Here is a 25,269-nt window from a genome sequence, read left to right as displayed (position 1 = left end):
GACTATGTAAAAAGCCACTGTCAATACCATCATCATGACTACAGCTTCTCGAGGGCTCACAATATCCAGGCACTATAATAAGTAAATTTTCTTTTCATAAATTTCTCACTTAATCCTCAAAACAACCCTATGAAGAAGATCCTATTATCCCTACTTTTCACAAAAAGAAACTGAAGCTTAGAGAGGTTAAGTAATTGTAACTTATAAGTGCCAGGGAAAATCAACAGATATGACAGAGGGTTACTATATATAATTTCTAAAGAGCTCTTACAAAAATAATGAATAAAGAAAAAGAAAAGTCATCACTATAGAATTCCAGAAACATTCAAATAAAAGAATTTCTCTAAGAAGGTTTCTTTGAAAGATGATGCCATTGTACTATAGATTGATGATGTATTGGGGTATGATGTGTGCTGGTGATGGCTATTTCACAGTGGCCCAACCAATGTGACCCAGGGTGGGTGGTGACAGTGCCGGCAATGCTGTCATGGCCCATCTGAAAGCGCTGTAACGATTTAGTCATTCATATGCTTTGGTTTATAACATAATTCTCATAACTATGCTCTTTTGGAGTTAACCTATCTAAACTTGAAGGTATTGTTAATCCAGAAATGAAGATCCTGATACTACATGTAAATAACCTTTTATAAATTATAGTACATAAATACGATGGCACATTACATAGGTATTAAAAATGACAACATAGATCTACATTTATCGACGTAGAAAGATAACTGCAATATACTGTTGAGGGTAAAAATCAAACTCAGGCGCAACATACATTGTGTGATATTATTTTAAATAAAACTGTATACAATTTTATAGGCTTGGAAAAAATGTCTAAAAGGAGGTTCACCCAAATGTTAGCAATGATTATCTCTGAATTATAAGATTATTTTACCTTTTTTGTATTTTTTTCTGTTTTGGTTGAAATTGTTATGTAAGTATCAATTTTATAAAAAACATTTAACACACAGTTAAATGCTATAGAAATCTATCTACTAATATCGAAATATTTTACAACATATCATTATGCTTTTTTAAAAGTACACAAAAGTATGGTTTATTATACTCTCAATATTTTAAAAAAACAAATTATTTCTAAATATACTTATTTTAATTTAAATATATATTTTATATAATTATTATACATAATGTAATACATATTACAGATATTAAATATGTAAATATTTATAGTTTATATTTTATATATATATATATATATATACACATACACACACACACACACACACACACACACACAAGGATATGAACTGGGCTATTAAGTGTTTAAGTGATAGTGAATGCTATAAATGTTCTTTTTGCTTATCTCAAACTTCTGGTTTTTCTGTGAACCGTATATATTTCTTTCCATGTATTAAAAAATAAAAAGAACTTCAAAAAGGGAGTGTGAAAAACAGATCATAAACAGCAAATCTCAAATATATGAAAATAAATCCACAGAAAAAAAGTGTTATTGAAATTAATATAAGGGCAACTTGAAGGAGCTCGCCCTTCATCTACAATTTATGATTTTTTAGACATGTTATATACATTAGGTAACATGCCCACCTGTCTTCAATGCATTGTCAACATAGCCCTCGTAGAGCTGCCTCTGCGCCAGTATGAAGAAGTGGTAAGCCTCAGCCCCTCTCCAAGCATTATCTGTGAAACGACTAGTTGTAGACAGAACTTCTTCTTCCAGCAAACCAGCCAAAGCAGAAGTGGCCTACAAGTAAAGCAGACCCACTTTTTCTGTCAGCACAACCCTAACAATGGTCCTTCCAATAGAGATGATTTCTGAAACTGGTATATCAATACATTAAAATAGCTCAGTTAGCAGATTTTATCATTATAAAACTGTCACTACAGACTTAATGTCTCCATTATAATTCACATTTTGCTAAATTGATATGATCAAATTTTTTCTTCAGTTTTATTGAGGTATAATTGACAAATCAAATTGTAAGATATTTAAAGTGTACTTCGTGGTGATTTGTATATGGGTACATTGTGAAAGAACTCTCCTCCCCATAGTAACATCAAATTTTTAAATAGAATTGATTAAACTTTAAGTTAATGTAAGGCTTATCTGCACATTAAAATAATATATATATTCTAGGAAAGTTTTTAAAACTCACTGATTAGAAAGGATTTACCAAGTAAGGAATTTAAGCAAAGATTACAGATTAGTAAAAAAATATAATTTTCAATCTTTCCAAGTTGAAATGTCTAAATGTGAGCAGTAATTCCAAATCAGTCATTCCTTTTCCTCATATCATTTAAGAAAATAAATGCAAACAAGTAAATTAAATGGCCTGTCCATAAAGAGAAGTTTGATAGTTCTTTTTTCCTTAAACACTTCAGATGGCTTAATGTTACTTAATGTTACCTTACCTCTGAGCTCTTTCCTTTAACTTTTCCTCGCTGGGCATTTTTCATTTGCTCATGGTACTGCTCTATAAGTAAAGCTGATAGTACATAGAGCTTCTTAACACGTAAAGGTTTAGTTCTTTTCTTTGCCTCTTCATCTGCAATCTTTAAACATTTAAAGAATTGGGGGAAAATATTTCTTAATCTATACTTGTACAAATATTATCATTTCTGAAATACGATTCTCTAAAAACAGGAGGAAAGTCAGTAGGGTGGAATATAAATACCACCCATTTTCTTTTCCATAGTACTGATAAGTACTTAGTTCTTTCCTTAGTATTTAGCCATTAGAGTTATAACTCAAAACAATTTAAGAAAATAACAGATGCTGATAAATAATTAAATCAAAATGAAGAAAGCTTTCATAGAGTGGCTAGTATTTTATATAACAAAGAGATTTTTAAAATAATGTTCCAAGTACCCAGAGATAAGATGGCTTTAACATGGTACATCCTTCAGAAATTTAAACTTTTTTAAATGATTCGGAGGGAAATTTTTCCTTTGTCATTAAATCAAATGGGAAAAGTATAGACTAGAATGTAAAATTTGCATACATTAATACTGTTACTAGTCACGTTCCCTCCAAATGCATACTATGAAAAGTGTAACGTCGAGATTGGGATTGACATATATACACTAATATGTATAAAATAGATAACTAATAAGAACCTCCTGTATAAAAAAAAAAGTGATATATAATAAAATCTTTCTTAAATTAAAAAAAAGTGTAATGTCTTTAAAACTTGCACATTTAAAAGGACTTAAAGTTTTGTTATCATCAGGATTTAAATTCCAGTTAAGGGAATTTGTACTTTATGGTCCCTGAAAATTCTGTAATTCCCTGTTAACCTCGGTATTAAGTAAATATAAAACTGCTTAAGCATCAATAAGGTGCTAAAAGTAATAAACAGCCTTTTTAGTAAAATGTAATAATACTAAGATAACACATTGTTATAGCAGTAATAAATGAGAGGGATCTTGCTATAACAAATAATTGTTTCCAAAAAACGGAAAATGTATCCTTGAGTTATAAGAAAACATTGGTAACGAGAACAAGCCAAATACTCACCAAGATTATTACATTACCTTAAACATCAGCTTAGCAGCATCATAAAAGTAACTGGCTTTCCGATAGAGTTCTATGGCATCAAGAATTTTATTCTTTTCCAATAAATGAGATGCATACCTCGCTAACAGGGAACCAATTTCTTTCATATTATGACTTTTAGCCAATTCAACAGCTTTGTTCCACTGGGTAAAAAATATATATAGCATACAATTACCCAAGCATTTATAGTCAGATATGTCTTAAAATACATACAATAAAGCTTTAAGTTTATAATAATAAATAACACTATATCAAAATAAAAAACTGGTATATGTTTTTAAAAATCACTTAAAATCAGAGCAATTATAAATTTTAGGAGTCAAACGTGTCAAAATAATCAAATGATCTAAGACTGATTTGCTTAAGAAGTACATCTGAAAAAGAAAGCGTCAAAGTTTATAATCACATTAATCTTATAATTCTAATTTTGCACAAACTATGAGCAAGAAAAAGATACATTTGTTTATAGAAAAAAAACCACAATTTCAGTTAAGAAAATGTCCTATCAGATTTAACATTTAAAAGTTATTTTTATAAAGCAAATGGAGCTTTATAAAATACTTCAAGAAAATACTTAAAAGAATACATTGATAGTCAACAATTTCAACAACTCTGCATTTTAATTTTAGTTAAATTCGAGCTCTTGAAAGCATCAAATATGTGTTTTCTATAAGGGGAAAGGAAAATAGATTTGCCAAAATAAATACTGATAAAGTAACTCAATTCCTTCCTCTTGCAATGACCATTAACTGGTCCTTCTTTGGAAACAAAACCCAAGCCTAATAAAATGCAGAAAATTATGAAATTACTTCCAGACAAAAACTTGCCAGACTAAAAGCACAGGGTTTGTTCAGGTTCCCATACTGAGTTAGCTATGAGCGGGTCTCCCTTAATGGTAGCATTTCAAGAGGTAAATGCAAATTCCAACATTTTCTCAGTCCTCAACTAAGTAAGAGACTATCTGGCTCCTTTCACAAAATCCATCTCAAGCTCTCCAACCCTTACAGGCAACAGTCTTTAAAGCATCACTATGGTGACTTTACTTTTCAGTTCCTTACTCGGTTGAGATGCACACAGGTATCCACTGCCGCCTTTGGTTGATTACATTTCAAAAACGCAGTCACTGCTTGTTCGCACATTCCAGCTCTCACAAACATTTGTGCTATTTCCTGTGGACAAGATAATACTATCGATATCATAGAACAAGGAAATCACTTATATTTTAACTTGTAAAACTCCATAGGGACATAAGAATATTAAATTTTCTGGTGGCTACAGTAATTTTTCTTTTAAATGGACGTAGGGGCAGGGGCTACAAACCAGAAGAGATGCTAAAACATCACTTTCTATAAAATCTGGGCTTCACTGGCTCACAGCACGGATCTTATTTTCAACCAGGTTCTGAAGATACTGCACTCTTACCTTCTCTCAGTGCAGTAGCTAGCTTACAGAAATACCAAGCTCCAAAACAAACCCCACGCTAGCAAGTAAAAAAAACCCTTTAAGGCAATTGATGTTATACTCAATGGCGATCATTAATTAGAGGTTTAAGGGAAACCTGACACTCAGAGGGCTCTCAAATCCCTCTATAAAGCAATGCCCCAGACAAGTTGGCCATTCATCAGTTCAGGAAGCTGGACCAAAAACAGAGGAGGAGAACCACAACAACCACTGATCACTCCCCTTGGGCTGTACTTCCCATCTTCAGAATATCACTTTTTTTTCTTTCTTAATATCTAATTGGTCAGAGTTTTCTCTCCCCATCCCTACTCCTAAAATATTTTGGGATATATCATAAAAGTACAATTTTGTACCCAACTATCTTTTTCAAAGTAATGCTTATATTTTCCTGATTATAAAGTAATACATTCTTATGGTAAAAAAAATTAGAAAATATGAAAAAATAAAGGTACACATAATCTTATTCCCATAAGAAACCTCTCTCTCTATTCTGGTGTAATTTCCTAATATCTGTATCCTGTGAATATATATGTATATATGTGTTTGTGACTATATCGTAATCATATTATATATAGTTTTGTATCCTGTGTTCCTCACTTAAATATTTTGTACATTTTCCCATATTATTAAAAAATCCTCCAAAACTTGATTTAAAATTTGCAGTACTACTGAAATTTTTAAATTATTTTAAATATTTAATTATTATAGCTATAATTACTTAGTACTTAATCAGTAATATTACTGCTCTGGATACCGCACAGCAACATTTTTTTCTGCATCATCAGACATACCTAACAGATGACAGTATAATGTCAGATACACAGTCCCTAATCCCAGGGTTGTAAGTAATTTCAGTTTTCCTACTCAAATGAACATATAAGATTGAGAATAAGGGTGTGTAAAAATGCCATTATTACAGGGATAATTGCTCTAATACACAATAGAGAAAAGAACTGAATTAACAGAATTCTATACTCATCTATTAAGTAACCGACAAAATTTTGTAGCAGAACCTACAACTGATATGCGTCCAGACCCTGCAGTTGAGAGCTACTACCTCTCCAGGTCTTGTACAACTCAGTGATTTACCTTTCTGATACAACAAATAAAATACAAGATCACTTACATTATTCAACAATTAATTTAAAGAGCCTTAAAAAGAAAATTTAGAACAAAGTTATAGAGAACTCTGCTTTTAGTTTCTCTTTTTTCAACATTAAATCCTTTATTGTTAATATAACCTAATAAAAGTCAAGCTATCTTGACTTTTATTGCTAATATAACCTAATAAAAGTTTATTGTGAACCTAATAAAAGTTTAAGCTATCTTAAATTTTTCTTATAGCAAATTTCAAACATACATATGCACACACTACTCCCCAGACCCACCTCAAATCATTTTGAAGCGAATCTCTGACATGTCATTTCATCTGTAAATATTTCACGTGTTCAGCTAATTTTTTAAAGCAAGTTTACAAAACTGACAAGCCTACACAAGACTGTGATCATGTTAAAATAGTAGGAACATGACTGATTTCTTCCTCTCCAGTTTCAAGCATTCTGTAATACTGGTAAATTGTTTTAATAACTAAAGCATCATTCCATGCCTAAGAAACTGTAAAGTTTTAGTTAATTTTTAATTTTCTATATTGCAGAGGACATTTCCAGACTACGACATAAAAACCTTATAAAGTAACCTAACAACTCCAAAAACTGAAATTTATAATACCTACTGGAAGCAACTTGTGGTTTTCTGGAAGTGAATTGGCAAGATTCTCCAATCCCTCGTAATCCTCTAACATATAATAACACTCGGCTAGGCGTTCCTGCTTCCGGCCTTGTACATAATATTGTACAGCATTCAACCTATGGAAAGAAAAAAAAAACCTTTTAAAACTAATGTGAATCTCCTCATAAATAAGCACTTTTACTAAAAATGTTCTTTCATTAGAATGCCAGCACTACTATTATTCCAATCGTCTTTAGTTACAGCATGTCTTTGAAGCATATAAACTGAACAAAAAGCAAAACTAAACAAGACTGCATAGCATATTTTAGTTACAACATGCTTTGAATGTTCTTAAGAAATATGTTTTAATCTGATATACAGTTGTATTTCCAAACACTGACATAAATAAATAAGCATACTGATCAAAATAACTTAAGAATAAAAGTCAGTGATTTCTGAAAATAATCTATAATAACAAAAGAAAATATAAACTGTGGCCTCAAACAGTAGAAAGCTACCTGGAACTACAGTATACGTCTTCTGGGTTTTGAAACTCCAAAGTCTTACAGTGCTTACCTGACAGCTTGAAGGATCTCTTGCTCCTCAATGTGTATCCAGAGCTATGTGAATTTTGGGATCTGGAAGGATGGTCTTCATTTCCCTAGCATTATTTCATAGGGAAGTACTCAGGCAGTTACAATTTTAAGTGCCAAATGAACGGATGAGGGGGTCCAGATAGGTTACCTACCACTTTTGCCGATCAGCAAAGTAGTCTCCGATGGCATTGTGGGCCTGTTCAAGGAGACTGTCATCCGCATCACCAGATCCAGTTTTCAGGAGTTGGAGTACTCGAAACCAATCTCCCAACTTCAGCCGGAGGCCAATAGCTAGATCTCTACAAAAAAATGACATTCATTCATTCATTCACCAAGTATCTATCAAGCACCTACTATGTGCTAGGTTCAGTTCTAGGGTACTGAGAATACACAACAATGAAGAGACAGATAAGGTAACTCCAAACATTTTAGAAATTTAGCCTCACCAGGTAAGAGGCAATGGAGAGAACCTGCAAAAGGAAAGAGGAAACAATTTCCTGCCTCTTATTTTCCTAGACTTTCAATTTACTTGGCAAAATAATGACTTAAATAATAATTACTTCTTTTCATCAATTTCTTAAGACATAATCAGACTTATTTCATGTTTACATGTTTGGTTTTATATTTCTTTTCAGGGCTTGAGTTGTATTAGCAACCTCCTGAAAGTACAAATAATAAAAATTAGATATAATGTTCACAGCTGAAATGAAGTTCATCAGTATTTTATATAAATAAAAATGAAATATAAAGAATAAAACTCAATCCCTAAATACCTCTGATTTTTATTTCATGCTCCTTGACGACTGAAAATTAAATAATGGCCTAAACCAAAAAAGAGAACCCAAATAATGAGTGGTATAATAAATGATAAAGCCTCCAGTCTCTGCAGTCATATGAATTTATTTCCTACCAAGTGAAAAAAGTCTCCCATGGCCAGTCATTAATATTACATAAAAACAGAGAAGAAAGCTGCCCCCAAATTACAAAGCATAAATTAATGAAGGTCATGTAGACTATCTAGGTTGTAATGCAAGCTGAAATTATTTTCTGAAAGAGATGGTATGATACATTTAGTCTGTTTTACAATCCTCATTTGTGAAAAAAAAAAAAATCACAAATTCTGGAATTAGTCCGGATGCCTGCACCTTTATCACTTACCTTCTGTCCATATCGAGATACATCCTTTCAGCCTCTTCGAACCTGCCGAAGTAGGCAGCCACTTCCGCCTGCTTCATGGACTCACTCTGCAGGTTACCCAGGCACTTCACAAACTTAATGCCTTGGTAATCTTTGCAACGCACAAACGCTTGCTCTGCAGTGTGCAAATCCAGTTTCTGAAGAGCTGCTTCAGCCAGTAGGCGCCTTTATTAAAAAGAGAAACAGAAAAGCCAATGGCGAATTAAGGATAAACAAGTCTTGAATCAGAATTCAATTATTACACCTACTGTTTCTAGTGAAACATGGTGGAAAGTGATTTTTTTTTTTTTTTTTTTTTTTTTGCGGTACGCGGGCCCCTCACTGTTGTGGCCTCTCCCGTTGCGGAGCACAGGCTCCGGACGCCCAGGCTCAGCGGCCATGGCTCACGGGCCCAGCCGCTCCGCGGCATGTGGGATCTTCCCGGACCGGGGCACGAACCCGTGTCCCCTGCATCAGCAGGCGGACTCTCAACCACTGCGCCACCAGGGAAGCCCAAAAGTGATTATTTTAACACATTTATACGTTTCATATAATATTATGCTTATGTTGAATACTTCCGAATCTAAAATAAATTTCTATATTTTAAATCTAAAAAGAATAAGAACAGAAGCCTATTCCCATCAGGAGCCTCGTATGAGAGCTGGGGACGACAGAGCTGAGACTTTACACCTGAAAATTTGAGAGGCTTTATTTATTTATTTTTAAATACCAAAGTCGGGGGTGTGGATTATCCTCTATGAACTGAGATGCATCCTCAATTCCAACCTTCTCAATCAGTGCTCGGCTATCTCTCAGGGACCGAATCTCAAAGTTAATGATATAATCCTTGTCTGGATATTCTGGATTCTAAAAGTAAAGATGAAAAGAAAGAAATTCAAATAGTTGCCTTTAGAGTATGTTTTTTTTTTTTTTGCAGTAAAAATAGCAAACAAACAACTGCATCATATTATGAGCAACACTGGGAAAAAGAGAAATTGCCATGTGTGGGTCTTTTGAATTATCTGGAAAACACCCACAGTCCACAAGTGAAGTCCCTCCTGAGGCAATCAGGGGAAAAGGGGACAGTCGTCAAAGGGGTCCCTTACAATCATGCAGCCTTGTCTCCCTCGGCTCAAAATGTCTTTCCCCAGGAGCTACTCTCTTCCCGTCCCAAGTGCCGCCAGCCTCCACTGGAGCAGAAAACACCATGTGCAGGGCCTCTACCCCTCACTCCTTAATCTACTCTTTTTTTCTATTATTGAAAAAAAAATTATAAATAGCAGTTGCTCTGAGGGCGGGTATGGACAGATTTACTGGGAAGAGGCATGAGGGAACTTTCTAGCATGATAGTAATGTTCTGTATCTTGACAGGGGTTTGAATTGCACAATTGTATGCATTTGTCATAACTCACTGACTGGTACACTTAAGATCTGTGCATTTCATTGTATGCAAATTTTATTTCAAGTGAAAGAAAACTATAAGCAAATACTGAACTTGAATTAGTGAACTTTAATTAATGATATGCATGCTAAAGTATATGTGTACTAACTCTGAAATATATTAAAAAACAGGACTGATTAATGGGCAGATAGACGGACAGAAATATGACACAGCAAGTATAGTAAAATGCTAAATAGAATTTAAGTGCTGCCCACATGCTGTTGGGCAGCAGACAATTTTTTTTTTAAAAGAAAAAGGGCTGGTTTTCATCACTACTTTCCTTTTATAATTTAGCAGCCTGACAAAGAAAAAAAAATTTAAAGGCCAGTCTTGCAGCAAAGAGCTAGCTAACAGCCAGAGAAAGAAAACAGTTATAACGATCTCACCGATATTCTACATATTCTGAGTAACGAAAAAGTGAAGCATACAAGAAAATTAGAGCCCCCATGTGTAAAAGAGTAATGGCTCCCATGGACCAGAGTTCTCTGAAAAGGTTAACTGAGCCACACATACCCTTTCCCCACCCTGCAACTGAACCCCTGTATCTATAAACTGAAAAGTTCTTAGGGAACTACCGTGCAAAGTAGGATGGAAAGAGCATGAGGTTTGGACTCAAACAGTCCTTAGCTCAAATCCTAATTCCATCCCTTGCTGGTTACGTGGCAGCTCTTTCTAGAACCTGCCCTACCCCACTCCCTACCCACCCAGGAAGCCAGGGCCATCTTCCCCAAATATAAACCTAATCATGTCATTCTCCTGCATTACTCCGCCACCGACTCCAGGATCAAGTCTAAACTCCACAGCAAGGCATACGAGGTCACTTATGACCTGGGCCCCCTACCCCATTACCTCTCCCCAGCCTCATTTCTGCCAGCACTACAGTTACACACACCAGCTTTGAAGCCAGAAAGCTTGGAGTCAAACCATGCTTTTGCCTACTGTTAACCAGGTATCACTGGCAAATCAGCTTATTTCTCCAAGCCTCAGATTCTTCCTCTGAAAAAATGGAATAGTAATCAAACTTACTTCCTAGCATTGGGAGGATTAAGTGAGATAACACGTATCAAACACTGAGCACAATGCCTAGCCGTGTTATTCACATTATTCACAGTTTCAGAACTGACCCAATGCTCTCTTGCTTCAGACCTTTGAAGAGATACACCGACTGACTGAACCACAGCACCCCTGCCCCTCTTCCAGTTGCTGAAGTTCTTGTCTATCTCCCCAACTCCTCTACTTGAAGCCAGGAACTGTCTTACTGGCTCTCAATAAATATTTGCTGAGTCAATGAACAGATGAACTTTGGGTAAATCATTTTCAGCCACTAAGAGCCTTCCTCACCTAAAAATGAGGTCTGTGTAATATCTACCAGGTACAGCTGTAATCACAAACAAACATCTCATACAAAGGAACTTTAGAGAACTGTTAATTCCCGTCCTTTTCCTTCTGCACTCCTTCTTCTCTATTCCTCCAAGAAATTTCTCATGTTATTTCTTTTTCCTATTTTATTGAAATATAATTGGCATGTAACATTGTATTAGTTTTAGGTGTACAACACTCATGTTGTTTCTTAAAACTGTATGCTTGAAGGAATCCACAGTTCAGCTAAATATTTCCTGGGTCAACAAGACCTCAGAGGGAACTAAGGTATGACAATACTCTTTTCTTTACGGCTTTTTATGTAGTAAGTCAGACAGATAACAAAATTGTCACACAGAACCTGGTTTTCCCTCACAGTTTAACAACGCCTGCCAGTAAACCGGGCAACAGTACTGTAGTTATTCTTTTTTTTTTTTAACATGTTTATTGGAGTATAATTGCTTTACAATGGTGTGTTAGTTTCTGCTTTATAACAAAGTGAATCAGTTATACATATACATATGTTCCCATGTCTCTTCCCTCTTGCATCTCCCTCCCTCCCACCCTCCCTATCCCCCCCCCCCCACCAAGGTGGTCACAAAGCACCGAGCTGATCTCCCTGTGCTAGGCGGCTGCTTCCCACTAGCTATCTACCTTACATTTGGTAGTGTATATATGTCCATGCCTCTCTCTCACTTTGTCACAGCTTACCCTTCCCCCTCCCCATATCCTCAAATCCATTCTCTAGTAGGTCTGTGTCTTTATTCCCGTCTTACCCCTAGGTTCTTCATGACATTTTTTTTTTCTTAGATTCCGTATATATGTGTTAGCATACGGTATTTGTCTTTCTCTTTCTGACTTTCTTTATCCTAGCATTAGATATGCATAAAATGTGTATCAAGAATTTTAAAGTACATCTAACCAGTTTAAATATGTGTTTTAAAAAATTCTTCATAAAAGTCAATATAATCATCAGAGCAACACATCACAGGCATTTTTAAGCATTCCAGAATTTAAGGCAATCAGCAACAATGAGCCTTTCTTGAACAAAATTATAATGATGAAATCCAGCCAACTAAAAGATTAATCAAAATTAAGAACTCATGTACAGAGAAAATGTAGAAAAAGACTGGTAATAGCTTCCATTTAAATATAAGACTACATATGTGGAAAATTAGGGTTACAAAACAAAATGTAAATGTTCTAAATCTTGACAACATAAAAATAACAATATGCCTAACAAATAGAAGAGAGAAAGAGGGAGAAAATGTAAAAACACCGTCTTTTAGAGTGACAATCGATACTATTAAAAATTAAGATGTAGTTTAAAAGCAATAACCTCTTAGTTCTTCAGTCTTTTTCTTAACCCAGAAAAACTGTACCATTTGTGGTGAAAAAAAATTAATGTTCTACAATTCCTTCAGATTCACTGTCACATTATTGAATTAAAATTAAACACGAAACAAGTAGATTGTACAGTGATGTCATTTTTATAAAATTACTTCTGTTTATTTATCTAATCTGTCAAATCTATCTTTCCACATACTGGTTACAGCTATACAGAATAATGTTCTGATGTTTATCTAATGTTAATCATTAAGAGATCTAGACTGTAACAGAACTTCAGACCTTCCTTTTTGACTTGGACTGCTGATAGCTTTTCAGCCTCACCCTTCCCCCTTCCCCTGCTGCCTCACATCTGGACAAGATGATAGGAAAGCATAAGCGTTCCATCCTTTGGTGACGCAGGAGTTTCAAACCGCACACATCTCTACCTACCCATGGGAACCCTCACCCTAGGCCCACCCTCTAACTGCCCAAAAAGCCCAAGCCAGTCTCCTGTCCCTGCTCTCAAACCAATTTTGGAGCAGCTTGGGAAGCCTATCCTTTCTCCCCTAAAAACTCATTAAGTGTGTAAGACCGTCTCACACCCTTTTGGTGTATCTGTGATGTCATCACTCTTTACACGCAAACCGAATTCTGGGTGGGGCCATCCCTGCTGCGGCAGGGCGGCCATGGCACAGAAAACAACCGGCTCCCAATAAAAGAGCTGCACTCCACATGTCAGGCCAAAACATGAAAACGTGTTACAAAATGCAACTAGCTCCTGGAAATTTAAAATCCACTATTCCAATTCCAAAAAACATATGTAGTACATAGAAAAATAGATATTTGGGATAAAAGGGAGGTAAATTTTCAATACGTTCTTAGAGTAAAAAATTTTCAAAAAAATGTTCAATGAATGCCAAAGTAGGGATTCAAAAATTATCTGGAATTAGAAATAGATTATTTTATAAAACCTGAAAAATAAAATAGGAGAACAGTGGACCTCCAAATAAAAAAGTTACTCAAATATCATAGAACAAGCGAAAGACTAAAGAAAATTATCAAATATTTCTTCAGTATCTTTGTTATTAATATAAAAATAATGAAAACAACTACCTACCATTTATGAGCTCTTGGTCATAGCACTGTGCTGTTTTTCACTCATTATCTTATAAAATAACAATCCGGTAAGACAGGTACTAGTACTATCCACATTTTACAGAGGTAAAAACAGGCTCATAAACAGGAAAGGAAAAATGAAACTTTAAAAGATGAAGGAACCTGTCTAAAGGTTGTATAAGTGACAGGGCAGGGCTGGAACTCCTCACTGCATACTCCTAACCAGGACACTACACTGCCTGGTACAAAAATGAATCCCAGTCAAGCCAGCAACAGAAATATAATTGTTTTTTAATAAGAATTACCTTTAATATCTCATCCAAAAGAACAGATTTAATTTCTAAATCCTCAAAATTACAAATATATCCAGAAGTCTGAATGGGTTCCTTTAAAGACAAAAACAAGTGTTATGTTTAACTGTACAAAAGTTTCCTTCTTTACCATATCATGATTTTAACTTTTATTATCAAAATTTTCAAAACAACAAAAAAGGAGAGAGAATGTCATTAACACCCATATACACATCATCTAAATAATTATTCACATTTTAGAAATATGCTTCAGTCAATTTTTTTGGCTAAGGTATTTTAAAGTAAAATAAATTTAGACGTGACATTTCACCCCTAACTATTTCATATCTCTAAAACATAAGGATGTTCTCTTACATGGCCACATTACTATTATCATACCTTAACATAATCAGTATTAATTCCCTAATAGGATCCAGTATCAGTTCATATTTTCTGAATTAATCCAAAAATGGTTTATACAGTTTGATAATTCTTATTCATTCCATGCAACATTAAATTTAATGAAGTTGACAAACACTATATTTGTATCTAAGCACATATATCAAAGTCCCATACCATACTGAAAAGTATGTTCTCTATAACATTAGCCGGAGGGCATCCTTGATAGATTCATTTCCTACATAAGAAGATTTAATTTGCCAACATGGAAACACATGAGCCTGCTATATGTCTGTTTCTTGTCCTAGCGTTATACAGGCTTGTAGAAATAAAGTATGGTAAATGCATATTATAATGTAAAGTAGTTGTCCTAAATCCCTACTAAAAGAAATACACTCCCAATATACTTAACACCTCCAAGAACACTGTAAAAAGAATAGGATAATGTTGTCTGATAATGAACATAACTCCAGAATGCAATTTTTTAAAATATGTGTGTGATGTCATAGTGAAATAGAAAGTAACCTAAATCCAAATGAAATAACATATCAAATTTATAGCTCTGAAAGTTAGTGCTTCATATATAATAGAAACTACAAAAATTATTATCATGGTAAGACACTAAAAAGATGAAAATAAGAAGTAAATATTGAATCATATTTAGTTTGCATTTAATATGTCTAAGTTTAATAATGAGGCTCTTGTAGGCACATTATATGTGTTTATTGGGTTTTTAAATGTATATTTTCTTTAAAAGGTAGAAATTGACTAAAATTATATGAGAAATTTTTATAAAATCCCTAAATTTCCTCAAAAAAATTATATTACATATAGGCAAACAGTATGCTTTTATGAACCGAAAATATCAGAATAAAATTTAATTCACAAAAAAGCACATGTAACAAAATATTTCTTATAAATTATAGGGGCCTTTCATATACTTTATTTTGGCACTACATGTAAACTAAGTGTACCCTTATAAAAAGGTTAATCACTAGAAAATTTTTTATTTTTAGCTAGATAATTTAACAAAGCAAGAGGGTCAAAAGATAAAGTCATAAAAGATGATCTGTGGACAAAAAATAATACCAAAAACAAAGAGAAAAGGAGAAATAGAAGGATAAGGAGAGAGATCGGGCAGCACCAAGATGGCACAGGGAGACCCTGAGCTAAATTCCTCCCACAAACACACCAAAACTACACCTACATATAGAACAGCTCTCTGTGAGGATAACTTGAAGACTAGCAGAATGGCTCTTCTACAACCAAGGCTGCAGAAAGATAAAACACACCGAGTCTGGTAGGAGGGGAGGGGAAGTGATCTAGCCGAGACCCACACCCCTAGCAGGCAACCTAGAGATGGAAGGGCTTATCACAAGCATGGGGATCTTCCCTAAGGAGCAAGGGGTTCACACCCCACACTGAGCACCCCAGCCCTGGGGCCCAGCACTGGGAAGACAAGCTCCCTTGGCTGATTTTTAAAACCAGTGGGGCTTACCAGAGGGCTGTAGGAAACTGAGACTCTGCTCTTAAAGGGTGCAAGCACAGTCTTGCTTGCAGAGGCAGCAGATTGAAAAGTGCCTGGAACCCTGACCTGCCTGCCAAGACTGCACCAGCACAGTCTCCCAGCCTGCACTGGGCTGCAGCTCTAGCACCCCCAACAGAGGTGGCAACCACCACTGCACCACGGGAGAAGACGCAGCATGCACTGGGCCCTGGCTGTAGCCCTTCCGGCTCCAGCCCCACCTTCTGCCAAGGCAGCAGCCCCAGAAAGTCCCGGGAGAAGCCCCCACCTATGCTGGGTTCCAGCTCTAGCCCCCTACTCCCCTCCCCAGCTCCAGCCCATCCCTCCAAGGCAACGGCCCCAGCACACCCTAGAAAAAGTCCCGGCCTACACTCCAGCAGCTCTCCCACCAAAGCCACTGGGCACACACAGACTGCATACAGATGTTCTCACATAAGGACACACCTTAAAGGATGGGATAGGTAATTGTTTCACCTAATTTCATAGAGACAAAAAGAGAAAGTAAAACAAAATGAGAAGATAGAGGAATATGTTCCAAATGAACGAACAACATAAAATCCCAGGGAAGAACCCTCATGAAACAGAAACAAGTAATTTACCTGATAAAAGAGTTCAAAACAATGGTCTTAAGAGAGCTCACCAAACATGGGAAAAGAATAGAGGAAGATAGTGAGAACTTCAACAAAGAATTAGGAAATATGAAAAAGAACCAATCAGAACTGAAGAACGCGATAACTGAAATGAAAACTACAGGAGAAGGAATCAACAACAGATTAGATGATACAGAAGTATGCATGAGCGACCTGGAAGACAGAATAGTGAAAATCACCAAGAACTAAGAAAATAAAGGAAGGGAAAAAAAAACTCACTGGTAAAAGCAAATATTAGTATAGCCAGTGGATCAATCACTTTAAAAAGCTAGTATGAAGGTTAAAAAACAAAACATTGTAAAGTCAACTATAACTACAATCAACAGTTAAGGGATATACATAAATATGTAAAATATCCAAAACATAAAACGTGGGGGGAGGGGGTGTGAAAAAATGTAGACCTTTCAAAGTGCAATTGAACTTAAATGACTATCAGTTTAAAACAAATAGATATATGGACATATAAATATAGATATAGATATAGAAATGTCATATATATGAACTTCACGGCAGCCACAAACCAAAAACCTACAATAGATACACAAAAACAAAGAGACAGGAGCCCAAATATAACACTGAAGAAGATCATCAGACCAAAAGGAAAGGGACTAAAAGAAGAAGTAAAGAACAGAGAAGAACTACAAAAACAACCAGAAAACAAGTAACAAAATGGCAATAAGTACTGTACATATCTATCGATAAGCACTTTAACTGTAAATGGACTAAATGCTCTAATCGAAAGACACAGTGTGGCTGAATGGATAAAAAAACCAAGACCCATCTATATGCTGCCTACAAGAGACTCACTTCAGAGCTAAAGACACACACAGACTGAAAGTGAAGGGATGGAAAAAGATATTCCATGCATAAAAATTAAAAGAAAGCTGGGGTAGCAATACTCATATCAGACAAAATAGACTTTAAAACAAAGTCTATAACAAAAGACAAGGAAGGGCATTATATAATGATAAAAGGGTCAATCCAAGAAGAGGATATAACATTCATAAACATATATGCACCTAACATAGGATCACCTAAATATATAAAGCAAGTATTAACAGACATAAAGGGAGAAATTGACAGTAATACAATAATATTAGGGAACTTTATTCCCTACTTACATCAATGGAAAGATCATCCAGACAGAAAATCAATTAGAAAACAGTGGCCTTAAATGACATATTAGACCAAATGGACTTAAGAGCTATCTACAGGACACAAACACAGCAGAATATACATTCTTTTCAAGTGCTCATGGAACATTCTCCAGGATAGATCACATGCCAGGCCATAAAACAAATCTCAATAAATGTTAAAAGACTGAAAAGATATCAAGCATCTTTTCTGACCACAACAGTATAAAACTAGAGATCAATTATAGTAAGAAAACTGGAAATAAAACAAACACATGGAAACTAAACAACATCTAAACTAAACTAAAAAAATCAATGGGTCAACAAAGAAATCGAAGAATCAGTGCCTTCAGAGGGTCACTGGAGATGAAAATGATCAAGCAGGGAATATCAACATTAAATACTCACTTCCTAATTCTCAAGGAAAATACGCTTTATCAATGAATTAGAATTTTAAACACAAATGGCACCCTTTTCTCACACATAATCTGAAGAAAGGTCTACAATTTAAGGAAAGGTGTGAAACTAGAATTCATAATAACACTCAAACATATAAAAATGTATTCGGTATTAACCATCAAACAACAGTTTATCTCCCTAATAATAACACAGAATACTATGTCCTAAAGGAGTTCTAGTAAGTTCAGTTTTGAGGAGTATGACCTCACATGCTAGAGGAGTGACTAGCAGAGTAACTAACCAAACAGGGACCACAGGCAGGGTCCTCACGAATGAAAAGAACAGCACACCATGGTTTATAAAGAAATCCAGCCAATGGTAATGTTATATGAAATTCACCTACCTGTAAATCTAATAGAAATTGAAGTACTTGCCAAGCCAGACAACAAACTCCAAAAATAAATAAATAAAAGGTTGTTCTTTTAAAACTACTTAAGAAACACTTTCCACCAGGCAAAGATTTCCCTTGGTGCTAGACTGACCATGTGTGACCATTATGCCAGGCATAATCCTCTCACTTCTCCAGGCGTATGATTTTGGAATTAATACAAGTAGGGCCAAGGATGGAAAAAGGACCCTAACACTCAAAACGTATTTTACTTCCATCCTCAAGTTTATCCCATGGTTACTGTCAAATTTCCACACTTGTTTTGTACCAAGGGTCAAATTTTCTTTGAACCCTTGAAAGAAGTCCATGCTTATATAGGTCAAATGCAGCAGCCCTGAATGCCCTTCCTTTGAGCCATTACTCAGGGCCTGAAAACTACAAAGATCCTTAAGACTCCTAAAAGCTTTAACAAAGTCTTTGAGAACAATTTACATCAGGTCATTGACCAACCCAAAGATCCTGAGTAGGGCTCAAACGGGGAAATGTAAAAATAATTTAGGGTATTAAAGATGTTTAGTTTACCACTAAATAATTACAGAAGATCTTCAGTAGCTCAGGGGACCCAGCATGTAATTTCTTCCCAAGAAGGAAACTACAGGTCCAAACAAACATCAATTAATGACATAAAGCACTTATCAAGTCATCTCTTATTATTTCCACTAGTGGAGTATAACAGGAGTATTGAAAATTCCAAATTGAAAATCCACTGATAATTCGAAAATTGTTTAAAAGATTTATCTTCTTAATGATGTTTTGATTAGGCTACCACTCAAATTATTTTGAATTCCCAAACACAACAGCTAACAGTTGATACACAGCAGACTGACAGGAAAATTCTGAGCCTAAAAATTAGCTGATGTGAGCCACAAGTAGAAAATAAAAATATAACTTTAAAATCAGTGAGAAAGCAGCTTTCTGACACCCCAGGGAGAGCAGATTATTAATCGCAGTCCACATTTGCCTGTTCGTAAGATTATCAGGATGATAAAGAACATGGGTTTACTAGGTGACAAAGTTCATGTAAATATACATAAGACAAAGGTAAGCACAGAATAAGCACAGAACAGGCAAAAGAGAATGAAAGGGCGAGGCAATTCCAAAACCACATTTTTTTGGCTGGTGGTTTTAAGCAATTTTGGTAATAAGACTACTTTATTTGTTTTAAACTTTGACAAGGAAAGAAATAAAGACTATATAGTTAGTGAGCATGGTTCCATCTTTTAAAAAGAATAGATAAATGCTTAGAAAGTGCCTTTCAGTGAAAGTGGAGAATATTTAAAGGATAAATATTAATCCCACTTAAGACCAAATATTTTTAAATTCCACAGAAATGTTTCTATTTATTTTCAGAATTCATGCAGCCAACAACAACAAACTTCTTGAAGAAACAAAGGGGAAATGTCCAGGTTTTGGTATTTGGCTCATTATTTATGTACTGTTAATGCTTATTTCTTGTTTTTACCTCCGGATCCAAGTTTCTGAAAACATACATTCTTGTCTTCTCCATCATTGCAAACAAATCAGGATTATCTTTGGCCCACTTCATATCCCAGACATCTTTTCGCTCCAATTTTAACAACTCGCCAATAACTTGCTGTCCTGTGCTGTCTGTTACCCGAGCATCCAAGTCAAAGAAGGTCAGAACTCCTGAGATGTCTATGATAGCAAGACGACTACAAATAATGAAATTGGAGAAGGGGAAAAAAAACTGTAAAAGTACTATCTGCGTTCAGGAATATAATTACTTATCACCATTCTTCAAAATAAGTTCATCAGAACCCAGGAATGAGGTAGAAATGGCTTTAAATAAATAACTGGCTTTAAACTAACATTTATAAATTTGATAGAAGACATGGGCTGCTTTCCATTTTGCTTCCTTGTGAAAAAAGTATCCAAAGGATTAAAGCAACTGGTATGCAAGTAATTTTTTTTTAATTACACTAGAGTTTCTATATTTTGCCCAATGAGAGAAAACATCTAGACACAGTATAGTAAATATAATATTTAAATACAAATATACTATAGTAAAACCACACTGAACTGTAAAGACAAGTTTAAAACAAACACAAGTCTTTGCATTTATTACATAAATACAACAATCCTAATGGATGACTTCTAAGTCTAACATGTATGTGAGGAAAGTTTTCAGACTTACCTGGAGTTGCAATTCAAGGATAACTGGTAGGCTCGACAATTAAGGGAGTATTTTTGAATCAAACCAACATTAGGAAGACTGTATCTCTGAATGGTGCCAGATTCACGACTCTACAGAAAGTATTTTTGATTACTAAAGCATATTTACCATAATAATATTAAATCACAACTACAGGTCTCTCTATATGTTCATACATTTGTTTCAAAACCAAAGTGATGGTGTCATAGTGAATTCTCAGTTCTGATCCTGATCGTGTTCTGAGTACAAATTTACCTCATAATTTAATTAAAACCTTTTTAAAGTGGCTGAAGGTGATCTAATTTTTTTTCATGTAATATTCAAGAAAGAAGTCAGAAACCTAGCTCTTTAATAATACATAAAGTCTTACATCACAAGGAAGGTATATCTAGGGTTATTTACAGTTGTCTACGTTAACATTCAGGGTACATTAAAGGCTAAAATATAAAGCACTTATTGAACTAAATTTCATATACGTGAAAAATCAATATAAGATCACCATAGGAAACAGCTGTTACTGAAAGTCTATGTTTTTATCCTATAGCCATCTATGTGATACCAGTTTGTGGCAAAGGGAGATGATCAGGAAGCAGTGATACAATGAGTATTAGTTTAAATGTGCTTAAAAATAAAACAGAATATAAGTTTCTATGCAACTCTGTGCAAGCCTTAAGGCTGACACATCAACAGTTAGAGCAACAGACAGGAGAGAGCTGTGATTTTCAAACCCTGCTGTGCCTCCGGCCATAGCCACGGGGAAAAAAGCAGAAGGCTGCACTCAGCCCATCATTCCCTATCCCCTTTCTAATGGGAGCAGCTCTGCCCTCCCAGCATGCTTCTCCACAGAGGCCTCTCAGAAAGGCTGGGGAGGGCAAGAGAGTGGTGAGGAGGGCAGATATTTTTTAATGTACAAAAAGGAGGTATAGGCTTTAAAAGATTATACTGAAGTACGCAATAAGATTTTGTTTTTGAAAGAGTGGGTCCTGTGGCTTTAAAAGCTTGAAAAAGGCAAGGTTCTAAAAGCTGTTTCTATTTCAACAGTGGAAAGTTTTAAACGCAGAAGATACCTTTTCCATTAAAATTTTTGGCTGATATTAAAACTATTTGAGTGTTTCTTATAGGTAGACTCTCATTTAGGAATTAAGTCAATTTTTGTGACTGATCTGACTTGCATGTTTTTTTAATTTTTCCTGCAAATGTCAGAAACACAACTAACACAACCAAAAACCTGCTGTATAGCAAAGAATCTAAAAAGAAAACCTGACCTGACTGTAAGACAAACTGCCTTAAAACATATACCAAATTTATTTGGTGAGGAAAAATGAATACTATGTTCTTAAGATTTTTTCACCCATAAACTTAGCTAATGTCTAAAGAATGTAACTAGAACGGGAAATATACACACACAAGGATCTATTTACATAATTTGAATTTAATGACTCTACCAGCATTACTATATTAAACATTTATTTCTAAAATTAATATTTTCAAATGTCAGAGCTCAAGAAAAGGCACAACCACATTGATACATTGATTTTATTTGAAACATTTAGCAAAAAGTTGCCACAGCATTCTTTATTTTACTGGCTACCAAGCACACTACCTCTTCATTCTAATTCTTATGGAAGCAGCTGAGCCGAAGCACTTTCTCCAATATGAAAAAGCAGGCCACACAGAGGAGGAAACTTTCCAAGACCTACTACCACCATCCATCTGCTCCACATCTGCCAACCTTTATAGGGCTCATTCAACCCAGCCTCAAACTCTCCCCAGCTGGCCATGATTCTACCGCTTTCACAAAGTTATTTTTGGCAAATGATTAACAATTTGTGAGGCAATCTTTAAAACTTTCTTATTTCTTTTGTTGGACCTAGTAAAACTTGAGGTGCCCGCAAGATGATATTCAAATCCAAAACATGTTGCTTTATTCTATTTTTAACAAGTTAAGTGATTATTATTCATAGAATAAGTTTTTCTTTTAACAACTTACCACAATCAATGTCTTATCAGATGCAGTTATGGCACAAATTGGATCCCTTGTGCCCTAAAATAAATCAGCATTACTCTTTAACAAATATTCATTGACTGGCTAATCTGGTACAAGGTAGTATACAATTCACTAAGAAGAATACCGTAACTATATATTTATTAACTTAACCAACATTTACTTACTGAGCACCTACTATATGCCAGACATTGAACTAAGCACTGGAGATACTCGGATAAAATCTTTGCCCTCGGGGATTACTCAGAAGTCTACTGGGAAAGACAGTGGAACCAACACCTAATGACAGTACAGTATGATCACAGTAGAGGTAAACCACAGGAGTTATAAGTGCACAGAGGGAAGAGCATAAACTTATACCAAAATGGGAAGAGAGACAAAAACTTGAGGTTAGCTGTAGAAGATGAACATTCAGCAAAAGGACCAGCGCGTGCCAAAATAAAGAAGGGGGCAAATGGCATGGCGCTGCTACAACCTGGATGCATTATTTTTTAAGCCAGTCTCAAAAGATGACATGCTATTACATGCTGTATGACTCCATTTGTAAAACATTCTCAGAGTGACAAAACTATAGAGATGGAAACAGATGAGTGATTGCCAGAGGACAAGGATGGGGGTGGAGAGTGGGTGTGAAAATGAAGAAGTAGCATGAGGCAATTCCTTTATGGTGATGAAGTTACATAAAACTACATGTAAAAACTAGTGAAAACTGAATAGGAATTGGGTCGTAGTCTAGTTCACAGCACCATGTCAATTCCCTGATTCTGATATTACACTATAGTTATGTAAGATGTCACCATTGAGGGAAGCTGGGTAAAGAGGCTCTATGTGCTATTTTTGCAACTTCCTGTGGGCCTATGAGCATGTCAAAATAAACTTTTTTTTCAAAATCAAAAGAAGAAAAACCACATCTAGAAAAATTTGAATTAGAATAGAAATTTTTAAAAGAATTACTAGAGTAAAATGCTATTCGTTGGAAACAAATTATTTTCAGGTCTCAAAATAAAATTACAGTATTTCCAAATCTATGGATATTAACATTTGCTGGCAATAATAAAATCACTTACTTGAATGGCTTTACTATAATCAAGCACACCATCCACTGATCCAGAAGGAGTATCATCAACATGATAAATTCTGAAAAAAAAAAATTTTAATTTCAATGATAGTATAAGTGAGGTTTATACTATTTCATGATCTCTAGAACAATTAAAGGATTGGATGACACCGAAGAATACTGTTATTTAATATTACTGTCCTGATTATTTTAAAGAGTTCTTGACACAGCTCAATCTTACAAAGGCAGAAACTACCTACCATGTGTTTACTAGTTATGCAAGTGCCGTGCTCCTGAGAGCTATGCCAAAAATATATTTGGACACTGAATCATATATTTCCAGTGAATTTCGGTAGAAGGCCCGAGAGATATCTTCCCTTACTCCCCCAATGAACATCGGTCAGGAACAACTTCTAAAGCATCAAGTTTCTCTGTTGTTTCTCCATAATTTCCCTTCTAACGATATGCTTAATAAAGGTAAAACGTAAGTGCATTTGGGAAGCTCTAATTAATGGAATTCTTGTTCTGAAGTGAAGAACCCTCCCTATGCCTACTGTGTTACGAAGATGCACCACTTCTGGTGTACCATCTCTCGGATACCTTTACTGTAACACTCATTCACACCACAGTATTGCTGCTAGTTTCCTTCTCTCTCCCACTAGACGGTGATTTTCCTAGAGGCAAAGACTACATCTCCAGTGCCTGCCACACACACATTGTCAGGCGCTCTATAATGTCTGCTGAAGAAAACATTAAAATGAATGGAGGTGAACAGAGAAGACACATCATTGAGTAGCTATGAGGCCCTGGGCAAGTTATTTAACTTCTCTGAGCCTCAATTTCTTCATCTGTAAAAGAAGGCTAACAATTCCCCCTTTGCAGGATTTTTGAGAGGCATAAATAAAACGATGCTTGTAAAGCACACATGCACAGAGCCTGACACATAAAAGGAGTTCGAGACATTGCAGCTGTAATATAATCACAGGAAAATTAAGCCATTTTCCATCTTTAAAATATCATGAAATTTTATCATTGTTAAATTGAAGTCATATTTGTACTTTCACCAATATAATAAGGGATCAAATGTTAAATAAATTTAAAGAAATGTATTAAAAACAGAAAGGTATACTAATTTAGAGGTACCATGTTTCTGCTTTCTAATACATTTTTATTAAGTACATACAGTCAATATTTCTACTTAGTTATCACAAAATATAAGTCAAAGGTTAGAATAGGAGGTCTCTCAAGAGATCATTTGACCCAAATCCCTTTCTTAAAACAAGTAGGGTACTACAAGAAAGGCCAATCTGAGGAAAGTGGCTCAGAGCCAGATAAACCTGGCATTGTGTCCCATCTCCTTTTATCAGCTGGGAACCTCTGGCAAATAATTTACGCTGTGTGTCTCAGTTTCCTCTCTGTGAAACAGGAATAATACGAGTACTG

The 25,269-nt window shown here is 35.2% G+C and overlaps 1 protein-coding gene across 2 annotated transcripts in view; it reads right to left on the bottom strand.

The window, feature by feature from the left end:
* The window catches only part of WDR35 (WD repeat domain 35), a 66,579-nt gene that overhangs the window by 8,549 nt on the left and 32,761 nt on the right, over positions 1 to 25,269 (bottom strand). The window contains exons 13-25 of one of the 2 annotated variants that reach the window (XM_022574375.2): positions 23,837 to 23,906; positions 22,755 to 22,808; positions 20,747 to 20,856; positions 20,054 to 20,264; positions 14,053 to 14,133; positions 9,233 to 9,369; positions 8,485 to 8,688; positions 7,479 to 7,625; positions 6,735 to 6,867; positions 4,600 to 4,710; positions 3,520 to 3,684; positions 2,398 to 2,538; positions 1,573 to 1,729 (exon numbers count right to left, since the gene is read on the bottom strand). In XM_022574375.2, the coding sequence (XP_022430083.1) occupies positions 1,573 to 1,729; positions 2,398 to 2,538; positions 3,520 to 3,684; positions 4,600 to 4,710; positions 6,735 to 6,867; positions 7,479 to 7,625; positions 8,485 to 8,688; positions 9,233 to 9,369; positions 14,053 to 14,133; positions 20,054 to 20,264; positions 20,747 to 20,856; positions 22,755 to 22,808; positions 23,837 to 23,906 (1,721 nt within the window). The remainder of the gene's footprint in view (positions 1 to 1,572; positions 1,730 to 2,397; positions 2,539 to 3,519; positions 3,685 to 4,599; positions 4,711 to 6,734; positions 6,868 to 7,478; positions 7,626 to 8,484; positions 8,689 to 9,232; positions 9,370 to 14,052; positions 14,134 to 20,053; positions 20,265 to 20,746; positions 20,857 to 22,754; positions 22,809 to 23,836; positions 23,907 to 25,269) is intronic. The other variant, XM_089923413.1, reaches the window with a different exon arrangement.

The sequence above is a fragment of the Delphinapterus leucas genome, chromosome 13 (assembly GCF_059928025.1).
Source record: "Delphinapterus leucas isolate spDelLeu-1000000601 "Yukka" chromosome 13, BTC_Dleu_Yukka2, whole genome shotgun sequence".
Lineage (NCBI taxonomy): Eukaryota > Metazoa > Chordata > Mammalia > Artiodactyla > Monodontidae > Delphinapterus > Delphinapterus leucas.
The sequence above is the reverse complement of the archived record's forward strand: the minus strand, read 5'-3'. Positions and strand labels throughout refer to the sequence as shown.